The 22,905-nt window shown below is 42.3% G+C and overlaps 1 protein-coding gene and 1 long non-coding RNA gene across 3 annotated transcripts in view; one reads left to right on the forward strand and one right to left on the reverse strand.

Moving 5' to 3' along the window:
• RASA1 (RAS p21 protein activator 1) overlaps positions 1 to 10,962 on the reverse strand; it is a 67,378-nt gene extending 56,416 nt beyond the window's left edge. The window contains exon 1 of the mRNA XM_068422303.1: positions 10,505 to 10,962. Coding sequence (XP_068278404.1) covers positions 10,505 to 10,962 — 458 coding nt within the window. The remainder of the gene's footprint in view (positions 1 to 10,504) is intronic.
• Positions 10,963 to 11,329: 367 nt separating this feature from the next.
• The window catches only part of LOC137676366 (uncharacterized), a 55,451-nt gene continuing 43,875 nt past the window's right edge, over positions 11,330 to 22,905 (forward strand). For both annotated transcript variants that reach the window (XR_011050073.1, XR_011050072.1), the window contains exon 1: positions 11,330 to 11,467. This is a non-coding gene — a long non-coding RNA (uncharacterized lncRNA). The remainder of the gene's footprint in view (positions 11,468 to 22,905) is intronic.

Here is a 22,905-nt window from a genome sequence, read left to right on the forward strand (position 1 = left end):
GCGTTTACATCAACTCTAGGCTAGAACAAAACAGATCAACTAAAAACCTCAGCACATCTTAACAAAAAGACTATGCAAAGATGAAAGAGCAAGATAAGCATACATTCAAAAAGGAATATATTTAAGTAACTTCACTAAGGAGACAAAGGTTCTAGAAGTTTCAGTTGCTGGAACAAACAATGCTATAAGCTTTAAAAAAGACAGAGATGTGGCAATGGCATAATATCCAACATAGCCAAAAGATTTCTTCCAATCCTACCTGATATATATTTACTGAAAAGGCTGATTGCCTGTCTCATTTTTGCAAGAGTCACCAATAAGCAGGTGAAATATAGCTAAAACAGCTGAAAAATAGCTCTTAAAACAGCTTGCATTTTCTTACTGAAGGATCAGCTTAGGAAGTGAATTCTGGAACTCATTAGCAAGAAACTTCCCATTTTTTATCCGCTTCCTACTTGTGCCCTCAGGTCAAAAATAGTCTTTTTCTGTTTGAACTAAAGAGTAACTACTACAGAAACAATGTTAATACTGCTACACAAATCAGCAGATACTCTTTGGCAATAATTGAGGAATTTCACAGAATCACAGAATCACAGAATGTTAGGGATTGGAAGGGACCTCGAAAGATCATCTAGTCCAATCCCCCTGCTGGGGCAGGATTGCCTAGACCATATCACACAGGAACGCGTCCAGGCGGGTCTTGAATGTCTCCAGAGAAGGAGACTCCACAACCTCTCTGGGCAGCCTGTGCCAGTGTTCGGTCACCCTTACCATAAAGAAGTTTTTCCTCATATTTATGTGGAACCTCCTGTGTTCCAGCTTGCACCCATTGCCCCTTGTCCTGTCAAGGGATGTCACTGAGAATTTCACCTTGTTCATCTTGTCTGCCATTAACTTCACTAAATGTACCAAAGGCTCCTTCACCTTCCTCCTCCTCGCACCTCACCCCCTCCAACCAAGCACAGGTTTCTGTTTTGTGCTCCACTCTCACCTCCTCTTGCAAGCTGGAATGCCTCTCTGGAGAGGTGTATCATGCCCATGGATAGATAACTGCTTCTATAACGGGAAAACCCTGACAGTTACACACTTCGAAAAAGACAGGTACAATGCCTGAACTGAAAGTTGTCCAATACTTCCCACATGCACTCGGAACAACAGTGGAGGAATATAACCTAGAGAATATAATCCATACACAACAAATCCAACAGTGTGATGTAAAAGAACTGTGTGTACCACTAAGAAAAGAAAAGAAAAAAAAATGTTTCCAGACTTGAATATAGAATGAGATGATTACTACCGAGGCTTGATAACAATTTGCTTTTGGAAGAATAAAGCCATTTCTCTAGCATCCTTTTTATTGCCAAGGAGTGGAAAAAAAAAAAACCAAAAAGAAAATCTCTCCACAGATGCTTAGAAAGCACAAAAATCTATGCAAGAAAAAAATCTGTGGAAAAGGTGTGGTTTGAACAAGATAATGCAATCAGTTCCTTAATCTTCTGGATTAAGCAAGTACCCAAGCTTGAACCTTGCAATGTAATCAGCGTTACTCTACTAACAGATTGCAATATAAAAAAAGGAATTCATTGATTTGTGGTTACTCTCAAATTTTATATATAGAAAAAGATGATGCCATTTATCTATAAAATAACCATACAGAACCCAATGAGTAAGCCACAGACAGAACGTTCTTTCGTGCGTGTCCTACGTACGGGTGAACATTTACATACATACGCGTGATTTTATGGGAAGCAAGAGGTGGACTTAAAATTGTAACAAAAAAAAGAGACCAAAATTTTAGAAAAACTTCTTACGCAAATCTACACAGAATTACCATATGACTCCTGAGCTGATTATCAAAGGCTGGCTAAACCTAGATGGTTTCTGGAAACTACATCGGAAAAGAAAGCAGTGTATTCTGCAAGGGAAAGTCCACAGAAGAAACTCTTGTCCAAACATCTGTAAGCAGTATTAATAAGAAAATCACATACCCACCCCTGCTGAGCCAATGACAGTAATCCTTAACAGAAAACTCCAGTGTTTTAAATATTCCCATGTAGTTACATACTCAACTTCTTCAAATATAATTATACACAGCTAACATCTCAACACTAACAGTAACCGGACAAACTGGCAAGATACAGGCTGGATGTGTGGTCTGCAAGATGGGTGGGAAATTGGCTCATGGGCCACATTCAGAGCATGGTGGTCAGCAGTTTGTACTCAGGCTGGCAGCTTGTCACAAGTAGGGTCCCTCAGGGATCTAGGCCCTGTGCTGTTCAAGATCTTCATAAATGAGCTGGATGATGGGACTGAAGGCACCCTCACCAAGTTTGCTGATGACACTAAACTGGGTGGTGAGGTGGACACATCAGACAGGTGAGCCATCTTACAGAGAGACGTGGGCAGGCTGGAAGATGGGCTAGCGAGAACAGTATGAAGTTTCACAAAGATAAGTGCAAGGTCCTGCACCTGGGGTGACATAACCAAAGAGCCCAGGCCAGGCTGGGATCTGTGTGGCTGGGGAGCAGCCTTGTTGAGAGGGACCTGGGGGTCCTGGTGGACAACAAGATGAACCTGAATCAGCAGTGTGCCGCTGCAGCAACAAAGGCAAACTGGATGCTGGGCTGCATCTGCAGGGGCATTGCTAGCAGGGGTAAGAGACATTCATCCTACTCTACCCGTCTCTTGTCAGGCCGCACCTGGAGTGCAGTCCAGTTCTGGTCCCCACAACTCAAGAAAGATGCGGACAGACTGGAGAGGATCCAAAGGAGCGCCATGACATGATCAAAGGGCTGGAGAACCTGCTCCATGAGGAAATACTGAAGGAGCAAGGTCTCTTCTACCTGGAGAAGAGAAGGCTCAAGGGGGACCTCACCACAGTGTTCCACTACTTAATTTTTTTTTTTTTTTTTTTTACAGTGAGAACAATCATTTCCTGGAACAAACTACCCAGCGATGTGGTGGAGCCCCCATCACTGGAAGTTTTCAAGATGCAATTGGACAGGGTGCTAGACAATCTCAACTATGCTCCCTTTCCCACAAAAGGTTGGGCCAGATGATCTTTCAAGGTCCCTCCCAACCTGGGCTGTTTCGTGGTTCTATGATTCTATATAGTCCAACCCTGATGAAACTGTATACTTACAAATCTCAGTTAGCACTTAAGGATGAACAACTATTATTATTTCAGTTTAATAGTAAAAGGAAACCCTAAAAAGAAAATTTATTTGGTATGAAGTCGTCCTGAGAAGCAAAAAGTTGAAGATGAAAACTACTTTTTTCGGGCCTGATCATCACAAGAATCAGACTGCTAACTTCGCAGAACACTGACTGGGTACACTGAGGGTCCTGGAGACCTCAACACTCCGTTCCTGAAATATGACTGGAGTTTTCAAGTTAACTTAGCAACATTGGTTTGTAAACACTAATTTGTACAAATTCGTAATTGTAATAAAAACATTTAGAAAGAAAACGTAGATATTCCAAGCAAATTTATTAAATATTTAAGCAGCACTGTTAGCTGCCTTAGAAAGACAACATTTTTTAAAAAAGGCAAATTCTTGAGTTTTTACATAAGAAATTATGAGATCTGCCAACACAGACAATAATGAAATATTCTGTTTATCAGCCTCAGGATTTCTTGTACTTTCCTTTAAAGTCCTCCCTATTAGCTACTGCCACTGACACGATTCCTGCCTACTTCAGGTAACAATTTTCAGCAAACAGGTCCTGTAACACTGATCCTCAATTATAAACAGCATATTTATACATATACAGAATTACTTAACTTGGAAGTGACCACTTGCGTTCTAGTCCAACCTCCCCCATCCCCACCCCACTCAAGCAGGGTCAGCTACAGCAGGTTGCTCAGGGCCATGTTCAGTCAGGTAATGAACATCTCCAATGATGGAGACTCCACAACCTCTCTGCACAACCTCTGCCACTGTTTGACCAGCTGCACCATAAAAAAGGCTTTTTTTTTTTGTCTTCAGATGGAATTTCAAGTTTTTAAAATTAGTTTCCACTGCCTCCTGCCCTGTCACTGGGCACCACCGAGGACAGTCTGGATCCCTCATCTTTGTTCCCTTCCATCAGGTATTTATACGCATGGGTAAGACGCTCCTGAGCCTCCTCTTCTCCAGGCTGAACAGTCCCACCTCTCTCAGCCTCTCCTCGACTGACAGATGATCCAGTCCCTTCATCATCTTGGTGGCCCTGCACTGGGCCTGCTTCAGCAAGCCCATGTCTCTCTTGTACTGGCAAGCCCAGCACTGGACACAGCACCCCAGATGTGTCTCACTAGTGCTGGGCAGAGGGGAAGGATCATCTCCCTGGAGCTGCTGGCAATGGTCCTCCCAATGCAGCCCAAGATACCCTTAGCCTTCTTTGCCATGAGGGTTCATCACTGGCTCTGTCAACTGGGATGCCCACGTCCTTCTCTGCAGAGCTGCTTTCCAGCTGGTCAGTCCCCAGCACGTGCTTGGGGCTGTTCCTCCCCAGTGCCAGAGCTTTGCATTTCCTTTGACGAACTTCACGAGATCCCGCACAGCTGCCCGATTCTCCAGCCTGTCCGGGTCACTCTGGATGGCAGCACACCCAACTGGAGTTTCAGCCACTCCTCTCAGTCTTGCATCGTCTGAGAACTTGCTAAGGGTGCACTCTGTCCCAGCATCCAGGTCATTAATCAAAATGCTAAACAACATTGGCTCCTGAGTACACCCCGGGGAACACCACCAGTGACTTGCCTCCACCTGGACTTTGTGCTGCTGATCACCACCCTCTGGGCCTGGTTGTTCAGCCGGTTTTCAATCCACCTCACTGTCCATTTATCTAACCTGTACACTGACAGCTTGTCTACAAGGAGGCTATGGGACAGAGTCTCAAAACCCTTGCTAAAGCTGACATCAACTCTCCCCCTTTCTCCCCGAGCCAAGGACCTCACTGTAGAAGGCTGTTAGGTTGGTTAAGCATGATTTCCCCCTCATAAATCCACGCTGACTACTCCTCACCACCTTCAACACAAAATAGAATTTAAAGATAGACTCACGTGAGAACAGAAACTTTTTCTGCTCCAGAATGATAAAGCACGTATTTTATATAAAAATTAAAAAATACTAAAGACAGCCTGCAGTCTTTATATAGTGTACATAAAAGTATATAAAACAGGACAATTATATAAAACTTGCCAAGCACTTACAAGATTTCGTTAGTGCTGACCATACTCAGAGGGACACAGAATCGCTTCACTGCAACACTTCTGTGCAGCACAAAGAGAATGTTAAAACAAGATGCCTTCTCCTCCCTCCTACTGTGCCTACCAGTGAGACAAAAAACAAGATTTTTTTTTTTGTTTTTGTTCAAGGAGAAAGGAAGATATGTCAGAAATCGGAAAAATACTATGGGAGTCCTAAGAATTTATGGCTGAAACAACAGATGGGGTCCTACACTGACGAGACTCATACCCTCACTGGTAAAACTGTGTTCCCACTCCCAAGCCACAGAACATTAAGACAAGAAAAGGTGAAGAAATACGGCACAATATTATGCTTCTCAACAGGGTAGGCCAGTAGATGAAGAGCATAAAGTCCCACATTGAAGTTCTGGGAGTCAATATACGACACAAAATAAAAACTAGATAAAGTGCAGGTCAAGAGACTCTATTCACTGTTTAAACAAAATGACATCATCTGATGTTAACAAGAAATACTGACTGAACTACTGAAAAATCCTCCTCAAACTTTTTCCGGCATCAAATGCTGTTCTACTTCTGGTTTTCTTCATCTGAAGCTTTCATTTATATACGTACCTCACATACTCAGATTACTTACTGCTTCACTTCCTATATATGGTTAGGCATGATTTCGCCCTGCTGCTTTTAGCCATGCATTTAAGACAGCACTTCTAGCACCACACATTCAGACAAAACTAAAACCAGATTTCTATTCAGGTCTATTTTTCAAGTGGCCAGATCAGTACACTGCCCATCAGCTTTAGAAAAGCCAAGTGTTTCCCTTCAGTAGAGAACGGGAATTAACAGAGAAATTCATTATCTAAAAAAGAAGAGTTTGCCTGCTAACCACATTAACTGCTAAACAGAAAGGAAACCTCATACGCTAAAATCAAGTTACATCACGTTTCATTTTTTATTGTTTATACACAACTTAACTGAACATGCCAATATTATTTCCCCTCAGTTCTCAGATTCGTTCTTCAGTATGGAAAAGTGCCTTCAACCATTATTCAGAAAAATCTCCTTTTCATGAGTTACTGAAATAAACAAATGCTGCAGAACTCTGGACTTGCCACCTTTGACACTCATGCGAAGAAACTAGAACTCCACACTACGTTCAGGCAGAAAAATGTTCTACTTTCACACAACTCATGCTTGTTTAATATTTCTCTATCCCTCTCCCTATCTTCAGCTCTTTTTCTCACTATTATATTGCCTCAACAAGCACCAACAGTGACTGTAGGCATACATCTGCTTTGGGTAAGATTTGTTTTAACCAGACGGTATTTTGACAGGCTATTTCATTTTCTATGGTTGATAGCTTTCGATATCAACTGATTTCCACTTCAAACTGACAACTGCTGCTCGAAAAAAATTGTATGGAAACATCAGCTTTGCCAGAATTTACTGGAAATGCTTCTGCCACCTTAATGCAACACTAGGATCTAAAATAATTTTGTCAGCTAAGATTTTTTTAATCAAATACATAAATAACTGAACTATTCCACATACCGCTGGTTTACAACCAAATAAAACAGCATTCATTCATTAAATCTGAAACCGTTTCCTTGCACTATTTCAGCCTCTGTCAGCGAGCTTTGCAAATGGGGTAGAAAGCGCAGAAAAAAATGATCAAAACAAGCACAGAGTTGCCCATGTTATTCCCTAGCATCCTGTGCCTCCCACCTGGCATTAAGCTACAATATAAACATGCTACTGCTGTGCTCCAGAAAAATGAAAAACCACACACACACACTGAACAGACAAGCCTTAAATCAGTTTCACTCAGGATCAAAGAAGATAAAAATCAACCCTGCTTGGGGATTTTGGGTTTGTGAATAAAGAGGACCTGTTACACGCTAAGAATCTTCACCCACTGCTAGAAAATTAAAGAAAACACACTAAGAGAAGGCATATTCCCCTCTTCCTTAGGTATGTGGAAAAGAGAAGAGGAAATTAAGTGTATTAGGTGCTTGCTAGTGAAGACGAACACATCCTGACTACTCTGAACAAACTATATTTACAGCATCCTGATGGGAAGTGCAGAACGTGCATCTGCTTCACTTCCCATCCCTTCAGGTTAGTTACTGTAAAAGCCAGACTGTCAGCTATACAGTATTTAAAAAGTAACTCATATTTAAAAAAACATTTGGTCTGTAACACCTTTACGGCCTAACACTTGCAAAGTGGGAACTCACTCTGATTTTGGTTGTTTTGTGTGTGGGTTTTTTTTTTTAATTTGCAAAACAAGTCAGGAGATGAAAAAGTGATAAGTTGTGTCTAAGTTTATACGGAAAGCTCCATTTCATTTTATACTTAAAAGCCTCATCTAAGACTGGAGTGTGAACTTGGAAACACCAGCAGCAACTTTTACCAGGTATTTTTGTTTGGAGTCAGTAACCAACCATTCAGTAAATCCTGAAATGCGATGCACGTCCATGGGAAGGCAAAGAATCCATGCGAGCCGTTACTGTTGTGAAAGAAATTAATGCCTTGTTGTTCTTATACAGGAGAATAGTAATTTTATATCACATAAAGCAAGGCCAGAAGTGAAGAGCACTCTCAATTTTCTGATGCACACATCATATATCATAAGTAATTAAGACAAAGAAACAAAACCATCTGACAGAATCGTGGAATTATCCACCAAGGCAATCCTGCATGCCTGCTATAAAAACTGAATGAATTAGGAGGAAGCGGGAAAGGGTGGAGCTGGCAGTGGTATTTAAACAAACGGAACAGCAATTTTGTAATCACATTCAACTGGAGAGATTTAATCCAAGTTTGAATTACAAGATCAATTACTGCTCTTAAAGACTTGCGTTGCACCTTTCTTTATATAAGATGACAGACAATATTGATCTTCGCCTTTGGTAATAAATCAAAAGTTCAACTCCATAGAAGCAGATGGAATGACTGCAAAGAGAGGGCACTTCCAAAATAAAACAGCAGGACTGAACGGATACAATTTAGTATTGACATATGGCCAATTTAGATGACTTAACTGAGAGCAGTAAAAACTGATGCTGTATAAAATACGTAAGAGATGAATGAAAGGGAAAAAGTCTTGTAATTATTCTATTCAGCCAACTTTTTTTTTTTATGGAAAAGTCACACACCAAGGATAAAATTACAAAGAAGGTGGTGAAGTATATGGAGGTACGAACTTCTGAATCAATTTTTAAAATGTATTTTATTCCTTGCTTGTTTCTGGATTAAAGAATCTTTCAGAGAAGAACATTTAACTACAGAGCTATGCCCTGGTCTTGCAAAAACTTCAGTGTCCCCTTTGTCTGAATAAGGTAAGTAGCCTTGTCAACCAAAACAAAATCAGGGCTTCTGCAGTCTTCCCCTAGCATGTACTCCTTGTCAGAAATCTAACATCCCCTTTCATGAAAGTTAACCATCATGCTTGCACGTGACTTACAAGCCAACGTTCTGATGGCAAAATCCACTCAGAACTGTAGATGGGATAACAATTATTTAGAATCAAACAGGTGATTATTCATAAATAATTACCCGACTTTCTAAAAGCATTTCAAAAAAGCCTGCTTTTTGGGTTTTTCCTCAGTGTTCTGAGGAACTTAGCTGGGTCTAACAGAAGAAGCACTCTGATCTTCCAGAGAGAAAACCAGAAGAGCAGAATTCTGTATCTTGCTGGCTTGGCACACAACACTGAAGAAGTAACTTTGCTTTTATGTGCTTCTATTTCCCTCCTTATCCTCTGTCAAACCTGCCTAAACCTATTTCTAGCTTGCTAGGGAAGTCTACAAGTTTAAGACCATTCAAACAAGGCCTCTCAAAACAAGGCCTTAAATGTTTACAAACTTCCACAACAAGTCCAGAAATTAAAAGAATAAAGAATTACTAGGAAGCCTGTCAAGGTTAGAGAGATTAATGTAAACGAAATCCTATGATGTTACATTTTATGTCCTCCTTGTAACTACAGTGGCTCCTGAAATCTTGGAAGTACCTGAAATGGTAGAGAAATTAACTCCCTGACAGTGGAGTTATGAGAGAATGTAAAAAAGAACCCAAATTCAGATGGGTTTTAAGATTAACTTTCTGACCTATATCTCGAATGCATCTGCCACCCTGTATCTCGAAACCCTAAATTATCGACTGTACTCACTGTAACTTCAGGAACAACATATTTCTAGATACCGATGAAAGCAATTTAAGCCTTTGAAGCCATCTTGCTTTGGGGAGAGCAAGGTACCCACTCGAGGGCTATTTTCTGTTCTAATACAAGACTGCAGACTTTCTAAAGTTAAATCCAAAGGTTGTGTTCAGACTACTTACTAATTACACAAACTCTACATAACATGATCTGATCTTATATTTCACACTATATAAACACAACCGGTCTGCCTCTAGTGCAAGATCCTATTAGCAGCACTGCAGAAATCCCAATTAACCTAATGGGTGGGTAAGTACAAGACAACCTAACTGCAGATTTACAGTTTTTCTTTTTTTCAACTGCCTCCTCTCTCCAAGCATAACCTAATTAAAAACAACTTTATTTTAATTTGGTTGAGCAGCAAAGCAGTTGGGCATTATTATAAAAACAGCCTGTCTACTAACACTTTAAAATACAGAATTAATTTTAACTCATTCTAAATCCACGTTTCAAGACTGCCTGAATTTTTTTTTTAAAAAAAAGGGCAAACACGTGTGCATTACTTTAGCTACATTTGTATACGAAATGGAAAAGCTAAATATTACTTTTCGTTTTAGCAGACAGCAACGCAACACAAAATCATGACACGGTATATGAATTGTCTTATGCCACGGATAGCATTTTTGCTAGCTTTTATTTAAAAAAAAAAAACCAAATTTATGGCTCTTTTGAGATAAGACTGTGGCGCTACCGGAGATTGGAAAAGTCTCCCACACAGGTAGTTAAACCACAACCGGAATAGCTCAATTTTCTTGGCAGCCTGCACTATCGCTACGAAAACTTGCAAAAAAAACCCCCACCAAACCCTAACTCGGAGCGCCTTTTTCCCAGGAGCTGACCCCAGTCACCACCGAGCACCACCTCCAAGCCAAGGGGAGCCTCGCGTCCCTGCCGCCGCCGCTCACCCGCCGCACCAGGCCGGGCTGCGAAGCGCAGGAGGGCTGCCCGCCCCCCCGCAAACTTCCACGGGAGTTTGACACACACTTTCCAGCTGGGAAAGGTGGGGGCTCGCCGCCACGGGCCCCGCTCCTCGGAGGCCGCCGGGGCCCAGGGAGGGGCCGGGCGTGGCGGGCCCCTTCGGGGCGGCCGCTACTCACTGGTTGGTGGGGGGCGCGTTGAGCGGGATGGCCACCTCCTCTTCTTCGTACTCCGGCCCGTCCAGCGAGTCGCCTTCGTCCACAATGCCCAGCCCTCCGGCCAAGGGGGGCGGCGGCGGCGGCGGCAGCGGGGGGAAGGCGGCGGCGGTGGTGCCGGGATCGGTCGCCCGGGCCGCCTCCGGTCCCTGCCCCGGGCCGGCCGCCGTGGGGGCAGGCCCCGCGCCCAGCTCCAGGAGCCCCAGCACCGAGCACAAAGCCGGGCCACCCGGGGGGCCGGCGCCCGGGCTGCCTCCGCCGCTGCCGCCGGAGCCGGCTGGGAAGGGGCCCTGCGGCCCCGACCCCTTGCCGCGGCACACAGCGGGGTAGTGCCCTGGCTCCGCGCCGGCGGCGGCGGCTCCTGCCGCCCCGGCTGAGGTAACCGAGCCGCCTTCCTCACCCCCGGCCTCGGCCGCCATCATGTTGAGCCTCGCCCCCCTCCCCCCTCTGCCTCCCCCCGCCCCTCCGCCGGCCGCCGCACGCCGGGGAGGTGGCGACAAAGGGGCCCCGGCCCCCGCCCCGCCCCGGCGGGGAGCGGAGCCGGGACGAGGGCAAAACTTCCCCGGCGGAGACGGGCTGTGAACAATACCCGGCCGGGCGGGGGCTGGGCGCGCACGGCAGCTCCGCAGGGCCCCGCCGCGCCGGGGGAGCGCCTCCCGCGCCCTCGCACACCCGCCGGCCTCCCCGGCAGCGCGCGGGAGCCGGGCGGGCCGCGCCGCACCGCGCCTGCGCACCGCACCGCGCCCCCCCACCGCCAGACACGCGTGCGCGGGAGCGGGCGGGGGCGGCTCCACGGGGCGGGGGGGCGAGCGCAGCCCGCGGTCCGCTCGCCCCCCCTCCCGTGAGGAGAACAGGAATATGAATAACGTGTGTCTTGTGAGACGCTCTTTATCGCGTAAGAATCGCGGCTCCGTTGCTACTAAAAAGGTATTTCCTCTGCGCTTCCCTAAAATCGTGCTTTCCCCCCCCCCCCTTCTTAAAGCCCTCACACCCCCGAGCCTTATCTTCGTCATTAATAATTCTGCTAATTAAGCGGCACCTCGGGTTCGCCTCACACGTAAGTGGCTCCGTGATCAAGCAGGCATCGTGTGACAGAATTACCAGGCGATATAACATGTAAATATCTTTTGATTTCAGGGGTTTTTTTCCCTCCCCGGTGTTAGAAGCGCTGGCAAATAGCAGCACGTTGACACTTGTAGGTCTCTCCGGAGTTCTCAGAAGGCATCTAAACATTCAGGTTTTCAAAGCTTTGCGTTACCCAAAAGTATTAAGTGAATTTTTCCCGAGGCCACTAAAACAAACTGCTGCTCCCACTTTCACAGCTCTCCAGACAACCTCTTTTTATCTGCCGAAACGAAGCTTCGCATCTTGCCTTCTAAAGGCGAAATGTGTTTCTGGTTACACCACCAAGATCGGTGGAGTTACGCTGGGTTTGTGCCCAGTGTCAGCGAAAGGAGAGCCTGGTCCCAGCCCTCGGTTCGCAACGTTGTAGCACATTCGTACCCTGCCATTTTCCTCTTTCAAATTGCAGTTTCAGCAGCAATCTCTTGCAACTTTGATTTTGCATTACGGTGTTTCACTATTATAAATGTAATTTCAAATAACGTCATAGCCTGCTGTCTCTGCGTTTCTATTTACTGCTGTTTGCTCTCCCTGACAGATTTCTAAATAAAATTATTTTAACACAGCCTTGTTGGTGCTGTAGAAGCGACGTGCCTAAATATAGAAATGCAGTGTAAATATTTATAAGATCCCCTTTATGAGGCGGGATTTTCTAAGTGCCTTCCAGGGCAGCAGCATGCGCGTGGGGACTGGAAGGACAGCTGTGCTAAGGATTTCCTGCAGGAGAGGGTGATGTGGCGGTGGCACTCCTGCAGGAGATTTGTTCTGGGGAAGAGTGGCATTAAATTCGGCAAGGATTCCACAGAAAGAGAGCTTCTAGTAAGGTCAGCCGAGTTGTTGCATCACTGCCCCTGACACACCATTTCTGTTTGCTTCGAGGGCAAAGTTGTCTGTCCCAGGTCACCTGGTGCTGCAGGTAATGCGTGTCACCCTGCATTTCCTACTTAGAATCATAGAATCATAGAATGGTTTGGGCTGGAAGGGACCTACGTTAAAGATCATCTAGTTCCAACCCCCCTGCCACGGGCAGGGACACCTTCCACTAGACCAGGTTGCTCCAAGCCCCATCCAACCTGGCCTTGAACACTGCCAGGGAGTGGGCAGCCACAGCTTCTCTGGGCAACCTGTGCCAGTGTCTCACCACCCTCACAGGAAAGAATTTCCTCCTATAATCTAATCTAAATCTCCCCTCTTTCAGTTTAAAACCATTCCCCCTCGTCCTATCACTCCATGCTCTTGTAAAAAGACCCTCTCCCACTTTCCTGTAGCCCTTTCAGGTACTGGAAGGTGCTAGAAGGTCTCTCCGGACCCTTCTCTTCTCCAGGCTGAAGAGCCCCAACTCTCTCAGCCTGTCTCCATAGCAGAGGTGCTCCAGCCCTCTCATCATCTTCGTGGCCCTCCTCTGGACTCACTCCAACAGCTCGTTCCAACAGCTACTTCTTAAGGGTCGCAGGCTGACTCCTGTTACAGGGTTTCACAGGCCTGTATTTACATGGATATATTTGGATGAAGGAACAAGTGTAACGATATTTTTCTTAATACCTCTTGTGCATTTGCAAATAGGTCTTTTTCTGAAATCCTTGGTATACGTGATGGTAGGATAGTTATTCCTTCATCCCTGCTGTGTGGATGGTGTCAGGCTGGGTTCACCAAAAAGTCTATTGGCATATTTCCTTAGAGTCAGTTTGCAGGATGGTGAATCTGGGAATATCCGTGATTTTCTTCTCTGCTGACTATTGGATCTGGTATCACTTACTCTTGCAATGTCAGAGCACAGGTAGATTACAGTTTTTCTGACCTAATTTAATGACCAGTCTGTAGAAAGGCCACAACTGAGTCTGACACGTAAAAGTATGTTGTTGCACATTTGTTAACGCCGCTATTAACACTACCTGTTCATTTGTTGATTTATGGCAAATAAAATTCTTTGCGTAGGATTCTGCCCGTGGAGGACTAACACAGTCTGTGCCTGTGCTTGTAAAGAAAACAGAGTGTTCCTAGGCGCTTGGAGATGATTGTCTGCGGAGCCCAGGACGTAGCGACCTGTCCTGCGGTGCCTCGGAGCGTGCCACCAGCTCGGCGCTGCTCGGTGGCGGAGGTCTGTCTGGCACCCTTGCCAGCGGTCATCTGTGTGCAGCCATCCTGCCGTGGAGACCAGGAGAGCTCCCATCTGTGCCAGCTGGCTGGAGAGCCCGTGCATGTTCACGGGGACACTCAGTTCACTATGGTGGAGTAGATGCAGCCATAATTGCTGTTATTGTATTAATAGCAACAAGCGTTCTTCACAGGTCTAGTGCATACTGCAAAGACTCGGGGATCCGAAGCGATGTCTTCCAGTGTGGCGGGTGAATTACAGTGGCATTGAGGCCTTTGGACTACATTACTGAATCAGAGACCTGAGTTTATACAGGGTGCTTGTGCCGTACCACTCATACACAGTTGGGACTAATATAGTAGTTGTGTACCGTAAGAATGGTGACAGCGGTGAGATGTTCCAGGCAGCTGAATATGTGATTAAGAACTCAAAAGAGCTTTCAGACTGGGTTTGTCACTGATTTGCATGGCCTTGGGCGAGTCGTTTGAACAAGGTTATGCTTTCTCCATTGGTAAAGTAAGAAGCTATTTCACAGATGTATCACAAGATTAAAGAAGTAATTTTTTACAACATTTTAAAGCTGTTAAACATTAATGCTTATTAGGATGAAAAGCCATCTCAAGTGAATGAGTATTTCAGTTATTTATAGAGGAGGTGTTGCTTGGATCATGGATACAAACACCATGTAACCTTCACTTTCACTCTTTATTTCAGGACAAAACCAGCTTCTCTCCTCTACCTGAGTGCAGTTTATTTCCACTTTTCCAAAGGTGTTATCCTAGCTCAGAAACAAATAGTAACAGGGCAATTTTCAATCTTTGTGCCGCAGGATGGAGTGGTAAGAAAGCAGCCTTCCTGCGATGAAGAACCCAGAATGCTCCAGCTATTCCAGTTGTACTCCCACCGCTTTTTAATAAACAGTTACAAAGCGAGTGCTGATTCTTCCTACCTGTGTAGCTGTTATAACCCCATGGGAGGCCACATGTATTGCTGGGGAGGTGGAAAGGTAGGCAGGGTCTGGGCAAGAACTTGAATACTAATAGTTTTATTTCCTATAACTTAAATTCTTTACTTCCGTCGTTCTTATATTTTATTCTATTTTTATCAAATAAAGCTGACTGTGCTCCCAGAATGATTATCATAAGGTAATCATTGAGCAGTTGTCATCACTGTCTGCGTATTTAATTTTGGGTTGGTGCTGTCAATTCTCCCATGTTCATGGAACAAATTGGGAACTTTTGTTTGCATTGAATGTTTTGTTTGTATTGAATCTCTGAATAGGTCATTAATGATAAGCTATTTTTAAAATCTTTCATTTTAAAAGATGAACAGTTTTCAAATGTTATTTTTGTTTAATGACTTCCTGATTATTACTGATTTTCAAGAACATTTTTGTCACGTGGGAAATGATCTCGCTCAAACTCCAAACTCTTCCATAACCTTTCATCCTTATTCATTTTGTTCTCGTGTAGTTTGATATCCTTTCAAATATATGTTTAACCTGGAGATGAATTAAGCCGAAATAAAAGACTATCATCCCCATGCTAATAGAAATTGTATCCTATCTTAAGAGTGAGTGTGTGTATGACTTTAAAATTCATAGAGAAGTTACTGCTGGATCAGTACCATTATCTCTTAAGCAGATGCAAAAATACATGTGAACAACTACCTTGAGGTGATAATTTTTATTAGTATGTGTTGCTGTTCATTTGATTTCTTTTGTCTGCCTTCCAGAATGGCTTTAAAAGCTTTTGTATTGCCTATAGTTGTTCACTTTCTCTTTTCAAGTTTAGAACAGCACCATTACATAGAGGCTTAGGTTTTTGCTCATCTCACTTCACCTCAGGCTGCATCTGGAAAAAGTCTTTATTTTTTTTCCCCCTCTAATTTTGTGTATTTCATGGTTTTGCTGGTGTAAATAGACGTGTGGTATTTCAGTCCTTTTTCATGACCCCTCAGTGCACACAGCAAATCTTCCTTTCAGAAGCAAATTAATGTTACAGTTCGACACTCAGCCTCAGCACAACGTGTCTTTGAGCCTGAAGCCTTATGTTAGAACATAGTGTTAGAACATTGAGGTTCAAAATCTTTTCTTCCTGGCAAATCCTGTTCCGTGCTGATCTGAGTGTGGCCATACTTCAGCCTCGTTGTTCCAGTTGTGAACATTGATGGAAACACTTTTCCTACCTTTATTATTTGTACATCCTGACAGATTTGCTCGGAACTTGTTGTGTTGCAGTTTTCCTGGGAATTAGGAAGTGTACAGTTTCTGTCCTGTACCGTTTAAATGCTGTGCAGAGCTTACTAGTTTAATCAAAGAGTAATTTTTTTACTGTTGACTTTTAAAAAATCTGTCCTATTTTTGAGTGTAATAAACTGATGTCAGTATACATTTCACTCTAATTGTTACCACACTACCTGTGACTTTTCAAAATACCGTGTATTTTGTACTGTGTTTTTCAGTTTGATACATTTCTAGTTTTAGACTGTTTGATGTCTTCCTGAAATTTAACGTGATGTTTCGTGACATGCGGGTGTAAACATACTATATTCATCTGAATGAATGTTCATCTTAGGTCGTATAGTATATCAGCAAGTGAATAATTCAGAAACAACCATTTTAATCAAGAGAACAGCATTCAGTGGTGCTCTCTTTGGAGGCATTTCACAGCCTCCTGGCCACACCTCGGCCCGTGCTAACAGGGAGCCAGAAGCTTTGTCCTTCAAAAAGGAGAGTTTTTCAGACCTTCTGCGGTGACGAAGCAGGCAATGCTTTTTTTTCCATGAATCCTAACCAAATGCTATGAAAATGTGCCTGTAAATGCTAATACCATCAAGAGTACACATAGCAAAAAAATGAAATTGTGTAGAGCAAAACCAATGGAGTGGTGCATCAGAATACTCAAACTGTTCTACTTACTGTATTTTCCTGTGGCCAAATACTTTTCTATCATTTCTGCATGCGTCTGAGAAAATGCAGATTTGCTGACTCACCTTGCTATGGCTTTTTATGATGTTGCAGGTTTTTGCTTTTTAGAAAAGCCGCTGCTGTTTGACTTTCAGATCCATTTTTCCTGCTAAGTTTAGGCTGATGTCCTAGCACTTCACATAAACCTCCTGCAGATGTTTTAATAATAGGCACAGATAATAAAATTTTACTGGTTCTTGCATTTAGATTTTTTTAGTTGTAATTGTTACTTGTCAATAACTGTCAGCTTGTGTCTGGCAAAATACATGGACAAAGCAGGATATTTCAGAGACCAGGCTTATTATTTCAGGCACAGCACATTCAAATCCAGGTGCACCTGTGCTGGCTTGTCCTCAGAGCATTGTACGGTGCAGTACGGTCTTACACAGCCCTGGGTTGGTATTAACTTGGAATTGTCAGTGTTGTGTTTTAATTTACAGACAAACCTGAAAATTCAAGGACTAGTCTAAAGACTGGATGAAACGGATCAGTAAGCAGAACCCAAGCCACAGGTCGTATATCTGGCATTCCCAAGGAAGGCTATTGGAGAATTGCCATCTATAAAGTGTGTTACAGATTAAAAAATGACAAAGAGGTAAGTTTCAGTCCCAGAGGTGGTGGCATATTATCTTAGCACACAGGAGGCAAGTAGGAGTGTGCTTTTCATATGATACTGCACGGCAGCTGTGTCTGCTGCGATGCGTGTTCTACCTGAAATAGCCCAGCAACTGCAAGGGCATAAGTGGACACGGGGTTGAGAAAATAGACCAGCCATGCAAATGGTGTATTTTTTCCAAAGGAAATGTTGCAGGAGTCAAATCTTAATAATAAACTGAAAAAAAAAAAAAGAAAAGCACATGTAAAAAACATTTGTTTTATTTGATTTCAAAAACTGCTTGTGGTTTTCCATATGTGGTTTTTCATATACATCTTTGTCCTTATTAGTATCCTCCCTGATAGATTAGCTGTCTTTTTTAGTATATAATAGTTAATTAAGCAGCACCAGCTTTTTTCCTCTTTTCTGACAGCTGAAATTTGTGTCCTGGAAAGGCCGTGGCAAAACACCCCTTTAACTTCAGTAGCATAGGAACAAGTACTACATGCATGCTCTGTCAGTCCTACTTAGAGACTGTGGTCCTTTAATCTCAATTCCATGTTATCGCCTATATTTAAGTAAGAGGAAAAACTGTCTATTTATATGTGTCTATATTTATAATTGATGCCTTCACAGAAAGCAAGTATAGATTGACTCCGTTTATAGATATACTGAAGAGTTATGTTATTTTTTAAGCAACACTAAAAGTATCCTAATTTTTGGAAGCTGATTTGTTAGTTATTAAGTTTTTTCCATAAGAAGAGATGAAAAACTGAGTTACAAAAGTCAAACAGTATTTTTTCCATTTTGAATTTGAAAATATTTTGCACATAATAATTTTCCCTGCTTAGTTAGTTACAGCTAAGTTCCATAAGGGTTCTCAATATTGAATGACATTAGGTTTATGCAGCATATCTCTTGACTGTTGATGGACAAAAATTTACACATTGACAAACATGTCTGTATTTTTGCAGCTGTTTAGGCATCCTTTGGATGTTTGTATAGGTGCTTTTACAGGAGCTAGGGAAAGGAAAAAAGTCTGATAAGAATGAACAAACAGGAAAGTGTGATTACACTCGTAATACCTACAGAACTTCCTCTGAGACCCATGAGGTAAGCTATGCAGGGTGATCCCAGCCATTGCGTGGAGGACTGTCTTCCATTTCAAGCTCGGGCAATTTTTCATGCTGTTCACCCTGACACTTTTAAACGAACACTTTAATCACACTATTGAGGAATATATCGTTCTCATTAGTTTCAATAAAATAATTTCTCAGTTTGTTGTTATAAGTTGCAATGACTTAATATAAGCTGCCTACCTGTATCTTGTATTTAAATAAAGGCTATTTCTGTCAGACATAGCTAACAGGTGTTCCTGTAAATTAAATTATATGCACAACCTATAAAAATCAACAAAAGAGTATAATGCATATATCATTCATCAGGCTCATATTCTGCATTGATAGTAGAAAATAATATCCTTGCTTAATAGAACAATTCGAGTGTAAAATTTAAATAGACTATTTCTAGATGTAGCTGTAATATAGGTTTCAAATACCTATATACTGGTCTTCTGAAAGAGTGTGTAGTGGAGCTCATAAAATAATAAAAATGGAAATTATTTATTTTGTAATTTTAAAATTTCACTTAAGTTTCCAGTTGCCAGAACATAATGATCAACTCTTTTTGACCTGTATTTTTAAATTAACATCTTCATGAACGGTGTCACTGAAAACTGAAAAATCAGGAAAGGAAATAGTGTTTCATGTAACAGATGTGAGTTCAGCTAAGATGTATCTAGGTCTGATTTTGTGGACATCAGATCTGCATAAACCCAGTAATTTTTTGAAATGGCTGCTCACATCGTGCCAACAAGATTAGTGTATGCACTTTCTGACTGTATGGAAACCAACGTTTGCATGCGAGGCATATAAAATGTATTTGCAAAATCAGTAACTGTGTCTGAGGTCATATTTACACATCTGAAGTACCCACTCTGTATATGAAGATTTCTGTTTTCTTATGGGTATGTATATACTCCCATGAAACAAGTTCCTTCAGGTATTACACTGGGATAGTTCAGGTGTCCTGTTCTTCTGCTTACAGGTTGGTTCCTACATGTCCTCCATCCTAGGATGAATTTTTCAGTTAAGATGTGTTTCTAAATTAGAAAAGAAACAAAATGTTACAATCCAATATGCTGAAACCAATTCCTATGTCTTTTTGTTATAGGATACAAGGGCTTAATTAAGACACAGTGTATTAACCTAATTGCAAAAATGAATAGGTGAAGTGCTGTGGTTTGTGCTATGTAATTCCCCAGATTCCTAAACTTCTTGACCTTATAACATGTTAATCTAAATGTATACTTTTCAAATAGGCCACTTATTCCTCTTTCCGTTACTATTCTATTTATTGCTTATGATAGTATTTACCTGTATGGAAGCAGGTTATTTGAGCTAGTTGTGTTTCTCTTGTTGACTTTGAAATCAGTTTCACAGTAAGAAACCACTAGGAACAGGAACATAAGTAGTCCATAGATTTAAGGTGTGGTTAACTCATTCCAAAGTAACCTGAACAAAATCACACAGTGGATTTTAACTAATTGTGGGTCAAATACTAAGAGGTATTAAACAAGAAATTACTAGCTGTCATCCCACTATTCTGTTTGAATTTAAGTCAGAGATACCTGAGGATGTAATGGTAATAGTGAAATCACTGCTGAATCTAATTACTTTAAAAAGGGTAGAAGTCTGATATATACGCTTCAACACGACCTTGATGACCAGGAAGATGGGATGTTCAAACGTTACATCTGATGTATGGTGTCTGCTACATGAAGAAAATTATTGTAGTAGCAGTTAAAAGTTATAAATAATATTAGTTTCACCTGACATTTAAATGATGACTTCTACACACTGTTTACATTTAATCTAAGTTTTCCAAAGATCTGCTGGTATATAGTTAGTTCATTTGCTGCTTTTGCAGCTCCCATGAATATCTTTGCAACCTTCATTGACATAGTGCATTTTGGAAGGATATCCATTTCCTTATAATCGACAGTGACACACTTATTTTTCTACTTGTATATATGTAGAACAGTGAAAGGTGTAACTGTTTAGAGAAGCGTGTCAAGCACAAAGTATATAATAAGAACAGACAAAGCTTTGGCTCTATTCTGAAAATTTTACCATATAAACAGCATGTAGAATATAATATAATATAACAGGAACAGGGTCTAGCACAGTAAACAAAATTAAGGAAGGCTAAATACTAGTATCCTTCTATTCTAACTAATGAGAAGTTGCAGTGTACGTGGTTAGAAGGAGTTTGTGAAGCAAGGAGCTGCCTTGACATACACAAGGAGCAAGGATGCTGGGTCCCTGCACCAGGGGAGCATAGAGGCGATGTGATGGAATGTCAATAACGCTAAGGAAGAAAACAGTTTAGTAGTACTTCAGAAAGAGGAAGCAGGTGATCTTGATGTAGCCCAGCTGTTTTTCTGAGAGACTTTGGTTTCTGAGAAAAGCAGCTTGCAGCAGAGAGTGTTGCAAGCTGAAGGTTACCTCTGCGTTTGGTGGTTAGCAGGGGTCAGTAAAGCGTGCAGTGGACAGTCACTGTCTCTCTGGTACAGAAGGTTAGGGACTGGAGGTTTTCCTCCGGGGCATGTGAGACAAGCTCCAGCCTATTTCCAACAGAACTGCAGTAAATCAGAAGCTATTTTCTTTCTATGGAACAAAGGGTTCTGGCTTCTGGCTAAATTCGTGCAAGATGGTGGTCAGCAATTCCAAGAGGAATAAAGTCAGATTGGCAGCTTTCAGACAAGGCTAAAGTTACCTTTGTGGTGGAATTAGAGCTGGCAGTGGGAGTGGGTCTTCACTACTGCATACCTGTGTAGGATTTAAGCCTACTGCTCCATCATTTAAAATCTGTTTTTCCCTGTAGGGAGAAATCTCTCTTTAGCGACAGATTAGCTCATGTTATGTCTGCAGAAGAAAACAACGTGTCCCTTCTCACTGAGAAAGGGTGCTTCTTAACATTTGTGCTTCTGAGTTTTTGTGTACGAGTAGGGGAATTGTGGACTGGCAGATCACCTCCTGCAATTACCCCCTAGCCTTAATTGTCTTGCCTTTAACTAGCAATTCCATGCCTCAAGTTAAAGCAGATGCTAATTTAAAAAGTTATGGGCTTGTGTATGTGAGAGATTTACAGCAGTGCACATGATACTGTTCCAGTCTACAGCTTAAGTATAACTCGCATTTCCGTAACTCGAATTTCCTCCGGAGAATTTATTCTTGTGGGAATGAAAAGTAATTTGCATTGACATAAATTTGTTTAGTTGCATCTGTGCCAAACTTTCTAGCAATTCTGCATTTGCCTTCCTGCTCTGCTTTCTCACCCTTCCAACCACTTTACTGTCCTAACCAGCCAATCCACCTATTGGTATCACCTCTATTTCCCAGGGAATAGAGTACCTGGACAACACGAACACCTGACATGACCTCCTTGTCCGAATGCCAGAGTTTGGCCATATCCTGCCTTTTTCTATCCCACAGTTTTCATATTGGTAGAGCCAGAAAATACACTGTTTTGGTTAGACCTTTACTATACCTCTTCACCTAAGCTAAGGTCATGGATCGTATCAGAGTCTAGGAAGAAATTAAAGCAAATCCTACCTATCACGTACAGAAAATATGCCATGTTTGAGAGTAGTATCGTGACAGTGGAGAAGCAAGGTCTCAGATTAATTGCTATGCAGTGCTATAGTGAAAGTAGGGTGCTGGCAAGAAAGTTAAAAACAACCAAGCAAATCCATAAACAGCAATTTCTTATGAATCTGTGCTGTACATTTCTATGCCTCCGTGCCTCCTGCATCTTCCCACATCATCACCATCTCTTCTTTTCTTCTCTCAATACTGCCTGAGAAGGAGAAAGCAGAAGAATAAATTTTTTCCATCAGTAAAATCTTAGTAAGTTACTTTTTATTAACATCAACTTTAGGCTGTTCTAATCAACAGAAATTCCCATCCGTGTTTCTTCAGCTTACTAAAAAACTATTGCAGCAATATGAGAACTTCATTTTGGTGTTGTGTCACATGGAGTATTTTACAAGTTACCAACTGCTTAAGCTCCTAAATTGCTGAAACTGATTGAAAAGCAGCAATCATGGTAACATAAACGTTAAGCAAGCCACAAGGTACAAGAAATCATATTTTAGATGCAAAAACCCGCCATATTAGAGCTGTAGAAACTGCCTATCTCCATCTCCCTTTCCTAAATATGTGAGTATGCCTTCCAGCAACCCAGAACATCAGCATTTTTGGGGTGATAGCAATTTGTATGAAGGGCCAAGATAGACCCAAACCTGGAAGGAGAGTTGCTCAGCTGTGTCGTGAAACCCATTAGCACATCAGGCAGTGCCAACAGAGGAGGAAGAAGGGAGATGGGAACCATTGTTTTCTTAGTTTTGTTTTGATATCTTTCCTTGTATTTTTGTCATGTCTTCCTTAGCCTTCATGAAGAGTTACTTGTTTCCTTTGCTGTTTCATTGCATGGATTAGCAAAATATCTTCCAACATTAAGAA

This window comes from Nyctibius grandis, chromosome Z, assembly GCF_013368605.1.
Source record: "Nyctibius grandis isolate bNycGra1 chromosome Z, bNycGra1.pri, whole genome shotgun sequence".
Classification (NCBI taxonomy): domain Eukaryota; kingdom Metazoa; phylum Chordata; class Aves; order Nyctibiiformes; family Nyctibiidae; genus Nyctibius; species Nyctibius grandis.